Source organism: Camelina sativa, chromosome 13 (assembly GCF_000633955.1).
Source record: "Camelina sativa cultivar DH55 chromosome 13, Cs, whole genome shotgun sequence".
In the NCBI taxonomy this organism is placed as follows: domain Eukaryota; kingdom Viridiplantae; phylum Streptophyta; class Magnoliopsida; order Brassicales; family Brassicaceae; genus Camelina; species Camelina sativa.
The window spans coordinates 19,118,842-19,125,798 of NC_025697.1; the positions used below are offsets into that span (position 1 = coordinate 19,118,842).

A 6,957-nucleotide genomic window follows, 5' to 3' on the forward strand; every position below is an offset into this window, starting at 1 on the left:
TAGTCCTGGGCGTTCGGGTATTCGGTTCGGGTTCGGGTATATCCATTCGGGTATCGGGTATTTTGGATATTGAATTTACTATCCATAAGAGAACCGAATCTAATCGGATCGGTTCCGGTTCGGTACTCATTCGGTTCGGGTTGGTTTGGATAGTTGATATAAGAACCGAACCAGAACCGAAAATTTCGGTTATTAATGGGTTTGGTTCTTAAATATACAAACCTACTAAATAACACCCAAAATTATCCGAAACTACAAGTACAATAGTTCAAAAGTTACAATCATTCAAAACAATCCCAACAATAAGAACATGTTATCAGATATCAAGTTTCAAAAGGTAGAAAGAGTTAAAGAGATTAAAGGAGAATAAGGTTTAGAGTTTGAGATTTGAAAAGTAGTAGAATCAAACTGGTAGTTCTTCCATCTGCAACTTCTTTTTTTCTCCTACTGCCTGAAATATATTAGATCACAAAGTCAGAATACATAATAATATACTCGGTTCTTAAAAAGAAGGAATACTAAGAAAGGTACATGAGTCATTGTCGTGTGTTTGTTTAATTGCCTTGTTCTTCACTTGCGAACTGAAACTCTACACAATGAAAAACATATAATCATTAAGCTTTTAAACATTGACAACAAGACAAAAGGCAGACAATTGGTAAACTTAAAATCTGGATGTGTTACCTTTTTCAAGTTGATCTTGCTCTTCAATATCAGCAACCATTTGTGCAAAGTTTTCCACTCCCTTTTCACCTATGTGATGGTCAGCCTTCATCCATTGTTCAGTGCACATCAAGACCTCAATCATGTAATGAGTTAAGCAACTCCTTTGTGGAACAAGAATCTGACCACTAGTGCTAAAAGCAGACTCCGAAGCAACTGAAGAAACTTGCATAGCTAGAATATCTCTAGCTAGTTCAGATAAAACTGGAAACCTTGTTGAATTGAACCTCCACCATGACAACACATCATATTCGGTTCCTAATAAACTGCTCTTTGGATTCTCAACGCTTTCCTTTAAGTATATATCAAGCTCTGTCTTTGTTTCATCATATCCCTCTTCATTAACCAACTTGTTGTAAACAGAAGCCATCCCCTCAGTCCCCACTTTGACTTCAACATCCGCAACATGATAAGCAGGGCGATGTCCTCCAGCAGTTGTCCCACCTTGAGAGGCTGATGATGCAAAACCTGGTGGGTTAGATCGATTTGTATTATACTCCTCAAACAACTTAACCATAACATCAGATACTGACTCACCAAGCCACTTAGATTGCAACGCCAACATCTCATTACACCAACATCTCATTACATGCCTCTCTAAAAACTGGTGGCTGGTAAAGTTGAACCCGCCTGCAGAAGTGTCTCCATGCTATACTTTCAATGAAGGCAAGAGGAAGCTCACCTAACACCAACATCTCATTACATGCCTCTCTAAAAACTGCTTCTGTTACTCTGCCCACTTGCATGTTCCCAGTAGAAACTCCACTACCGCTATTCAAATTTTGCTGAGTCGATCTTTGCTTCCAAGCGATGTATGACTTGCATGTTGTAAGATGTTTGGCCAAATTTGAAGTTCCTGAAGTGGTCGCACACTTCAACCCTTGACAACAATAGTTGCACTTGCATCTGTTTCTATTATCTGGCAGCCTTGTAAAATGAGCCCACACCGGAGACCTTGTTTTCATTTCTACTTGGGAAGTAGACCCAGTAGCTCTTGTTTTGGCTTTCCTCTTGCAACCGGTTTCATCATCTTCAACATTTATATAATCCTCCTCACCCTCACCCATAACTTCATCTTCTTCTCCATCCACAAAGTTTTCTTGGCAGGACGAAATAGGCATCTACACAATCGAGATATGCAAACAACAACAAAAAAGTCACTATATGCATCATAACTAATCATAAGTATAGATTTATAATCGAGCCTACGAAAATCTACAAAATTATAAATATATAAACAATAACCTTAATGAATTGAATCTATGAAAATGAGAAACTTTATAAACAATCACGAGTTCACGACATTGAGTGATAATTACCTTGAATACAACCAAAGAATCGACGAAAGAGAAGATCAGATAAGTGAAAACAAAACCAACTCTCTGCCTTCGTTCTTCACTTCTTGTTGTTGTCGGCGCGGCGAAGAGGGAAGCAAGATATTAGGTTTAGGCGTTTAGGATTATTTAGATTACATAATAGATATGTTTATGGTGGGCTTAACGAGATATATTATCAAAATTCCTAATGGGCTTTGGTGTATTGGACTTATACATATATAAATATTAGTGGGCTATTAATGTGATCTGTTATTTTCGGATAACCGAATGGATATCGGGTAATATCCGAACCGAACCGATATCCATGGATATCTAATATACTATCCAATCGGTTATTACCCCTTATCCGAACCCGAACCGAAACCGAAATATTCGGTTCGGTTCGGTTCGGTCCATTCGGTTCCGGTTATCTGCCCAGAACTATTCAGAGGTATCCGGCTTTGTATGGTTCTGATGATCGGATGCAAGCTTGTATGGCTGAGCTTGGTGTTCCATTAACTAAGGAGATTGGTTTCCATCAAGTAAGTAGTTTTTGATTTTGGTCTTGTTGATTTTGTGAAAATGGGTATTGCTTAGATTGGTTTGAGTCCAAATGGGGATTGCTTGGATTGGTTTGATTCCAAATGAGTTTGGCTTAACAAAATTAGAAAAACTAGTGAAATCGGCAAATTCGATGATTGGTGTGTATAATTTGGCATTAATGGTACGTGTAGCTTAAAGTTTGGTATGATTTATTAGTTCAAGATTAGAGATTAGTGACAATGGATTTGTTAAAACTTGTTTAACGTTTTAAAATGAGATCTTGAGAGGTAAGTTTAACAGATTAAGGTAAATGCTTTCGGCACAAATTTTAGACTGTTTAATGATTTCACATCCGTTTCAATAATAAATTTTTGGTAGGTGTGTGAATCTTTATGGCATTTGAGTTCATTAACATAATACTTGACATTAAATACTTAATTTATGGAGATCCGAGTTTTGTGTCGCTGTCGCACTACTAATTTGCTAACCCATTTTAAAACAGCCGACCAAAAAGAAACCATTGGAAATAACAACAAGCTTCGTTATATCATTTGATTAAAAGAAGAAACGTGAATTGCTCTAAGCTTTGGTTAATGTTCATTAGTAGTTTATTTCAAACGAATTAAATAGTGATTAAAGCAGAATAATTCGAACACGTGGCGCTTGAGCAGGTAACCGTAGTTAGATTCCTAGATGTCGGAATAAGACCCGTGTGTCAGTTTCAACCTTTAAAGGTCTTCTTAAAGACGTGTGACTCTCTTTTTCACTCTACGCGCAACGTAGCACGTGAAGCCTACGGTTTTATTAATTCAGTTTTTTTGTTTTCCTTTTGTAGTACGATGTTCATGGGAACCTCTTTGGCCTCCTAGCAGCCCATCCGGTAACACCGTTTGTATCAATGCACCATCTTGATGTGGTGGAACCGATTTTTCCAAACATGACTCGGGTTCGCGCCATCAAGAAACTAACTACACCGATAAAAATTGATTCAGCCGGGATTCTCCAGCAATCAATATGCTATGACAAGTACAAAAGCTGGACGATTTCGGTCTCATGGGGATATACGGTCCAGGTGTTCCGCGGATCCTTTTCTCCTCGCGAAATGGAAATGCCTTCTAGAACTTTCTTGAATTGGTACAAAAAAGCGGATTACACCGCCTATGCATTCAATACTAGGCCCGTGAGTCGCAATTCTTGCCAAACACCGTTTGTTTTTTACATGTCAAATGTGAAATTCGACCCGCAGTTGAACACGACGGTTAGCGAATACACGAGGCATCAAGTTCGGCATCCGGCTTGCCGCTGGGATATGGCTAACCCGGAGGAGATCAACACTATAGTCGTTTATAAAAAACCGGATCCTCACCTATGGAATAGGGTAAGTGAATGATTTAATTTTTAAAGATGTGAAGCTTTTTTCATTACATTAATATGTTAATTCTAATTGATTGTTGTTTTTCTTGGGCAGTCACCGAGAAAAAATTGTTGCAGAGTATTACAAACAAAGAGGAATAATACATTATGGATAAATGTTGGTGTATGTAGAGCAGGTGAAGTCACTGAAGTTAAGTGATATCAATTTTTGTAAAAAAAAATTTTTTAAAGAGACAAAAAAATATATTAGAGGTGTCAGAAAAATATATATTAGAGGTAACACCTTGTTAGGCCTTTTAATCCTGGTTTTGCCGGCTAATTATTTAAATTTTGCTCCGTATTTATATTTTGTTTATGCGTTTCAAATATCATTTTTTCCATTATTCTTCCGTATTAAGAAAGAAAAATATTAAGTAGTGTAGAATTTATTTATCTCAAAAACAGGTTTACTAGAGACACTTTCTTCTCTTGAAAATTTTCTTGAACCATGACATGAGTTCTCTCATTAGTAAGCGTTGGATGACTCTTATACTTCAAATTTCCAAATACTAACTATGTAGTGATTACTAGGTCATAACTTAATTTCAAGTTTCAAGTTTGTTGTAAATAACTTAATTTTAAATTGAAGCTGGTCCGGGTCACGGACTCACTTGTGTAGAGTAAGTAACTAGAGTTGGTTTAGGGGTTTGGGTCACATGTGTGGAGTGTGGACTCTAAATGATCTGGGTTGAAGTCACTGCGACCCATTTCAAAATTTTTGCTCTTTTAAGTAAAACATAAAGATCAGTGATGCTACGTTAAGACGGAGGATAATCAAGTATTTGGAACCATTTTTAGTTAAGAATACTGTAACGGTTGCTTTATGGGGACATGTTCAAAGATACGAAAGGTTTTGTTCGATTGATAACAACATTTGTGGTTAACCTTGGCAATGAAACCCTTCATCTTGTGACTGCGGAATCTGATTTTGGGGTTTTTAGTCGCGGAAAGACAGAATCTGGTGTTGGATCCAAGTGAAGAACGAGGAGACATGATTCAACTTACTTGTTTTTGTTGGTTTGTTTGCCACACAGATTTGTATATATAGCATTCTTATCTTATGAAGAACCCAGCATTGACGTATAAAACAGTCTCACGTTACAATGTAAAAGTTGTTGTATATATTCATTATGTGAACTAGATTAGTTCAAATTACAAAACAAGGAATGGTGGANAAGTGATATCAATTTTTGTAAAAAAAAATTTTTTAAAGAGACAAAAAAATATATTAGAGGTGTCAGAAAAATATATATTAGAGGTAACACCTTGTTAGGCCTTTTAATCCTGGTTTTGCCGGCTAATTATTTAAATTTTGCTCCGTATTTATATTTTGTTTATGCGTTTCAAATATCATTTTTTCCATTATTCTTCCGTATTAAGAAAGAAAAATATTAAGTAGTGTAGAATTTATTTATCTCAAAAACAGGTTTACTAGAGACACTTTCTTCTCTTGAAAATTTTCTTGAACCATGACATGAGTTCTCTCATTAGTAAGCGTTGGATGACTCTTATACTTCAAATTTCCAAATACTAACTATGTAGTGATTACTAGGTCATAACTTAATTTCAAGTTTCAAGTTTGTTGTAAATAACTTAATTTTAAATTGAAGCTGGTCCGGGTCACGGACTCACTTGTGTAGAGTAAGTAACTAGAGTTGGTTTAGGGGTTTGGGTCACATGTGTGGAGTGTGGACTCTAAATGATCTGGGTTGAAGTCACTGCGACCCATTTCAAAATTTTTGCTCTTTTAAGTAAAACATAAAGATCAGTGATGCTACGTTAAGACGGAGGATAATCAAGTATTTGGAACCATTTTTAGTTAAGAATACTGTAACGGTTGCTTTATGGGGACATGTTCAAAGATACGAAAGGTTTTGTTCGATTGATAACAACATTTGTGGTTAACCTTGGCAATGAAACCCTTCATCTTGTGACTGCGGAATCTGATTTTGGGGTTTTTAGTCGCGGAAAGACAGAATCTGGTGTTGGATCCAAGTGAAGAACGAGGAGACATGATTCAACTTACTTGTTTTTNACGGTCCAGGTGTTCCGCGGATCCTTTTCTCCTCGCGAAATGGAAATGCCTTCTAGAACTTTCTTGAATTGGTACAAAAAAGCGGATTACACCGCCTATGCATTCAATACTAGGCCCGTGAGTCGCAATTCTTGCCAAACACCGTTTGTTTTTTACATGTCAAATGTGAAATTCGACCCGCAGTTGAACACGACGGTTAGCGAATACACGAGGCATCAAGTTCGGCATCCGGCTTGCCGCTGGGATATGGCTAACCCGGAGGAGATCAACACTATAGTCGTTTATAAAAAACCGGATCCTCACCTATGGAATAGGGTAAGTGAATGATTTAATTTTTAAAGATGTGAAGCTTTTTTCATTACATTAATATGTTAATTCTAATTGATTGTTGTTTTTCTTGGGCAGTCACCGAGAAAAAATTGTTGCAGAGTATTACAAACAAAGAGGAATAATACATTATGGATAAATGTTGGTGTATGTAGAGCAGGTGAAGTCACTGAAGTTAAGTGATATCAATTTTTGTAAAAAAAAATTTTTTAAAGAGACAAAAAAATATATTAGAGGTGTCAGAAAAATATATATTAGAGGTAACACCTTGTTAGGCCTTTTAATCCTGGTTTTGCCGGCTAATTATTTAAATTTTGCTCCGTATTTATATTTTGTTTATGCGTTTCAAATATCATTTTTTCCATTATTCTTCCGTATTAAGAAAGAAAAATATTAAGTAGTGTAGAATTTATTTATCTCAAAAACAGGTTTACTAGAGACACTTTCTTCTCTTGAAAATTTTCTTGAACCATGACATGAGTTCTCTCATTAGTAAGCGTTGGATGACTCTTATACTTCAAATTTCCAAATACTAACTATGTAGTGATTACTAGGTCATAACTTAATTTCAAGTTTCAAGTTTGTTGTAAATAACTTAAT

At 36.2% G+C, this 6,957-nt stretch overlaps 1 protein-coding gene across 4 annotated transcripts in view; it reads left to right on the forward strand.

Moving 5' to 3' along the window:
• LOC104737134 overlaps positions 1-6,660 on the forward strand; it is a 7,737-nt gene extending 1,077 nt beyond the window's left edge. The window contains exons 2-5 of one of the 4 annotated variants that reach the window (XM_010457240.2): positions 2,491-2,581; positions 3,418-3,654; positions 6,040-6,345; positions 6,436-6,660. In XM_010457240.2, the coding sequence (XP_010455542.1) occupies positions 2,491-2,581; positions 3,418-3,654; positions 6,040-6,345; positions 6,436-6,540 (739 nt within the window). In that variant the 3' untranslated portion in view covers positions 6,541-6,660. Of the gene's footprint in view, positions 1-2,490; positions 2,582-3,417; positions 3,961-4,050; positions 4,276-6,039; positions 6,346-6,435 lie in introns of those variants that run through there. The other 3 variants (XM_019234331.1, XM_010457239.2, XM_019234330.1) reach the window with 3 other exon arrangements.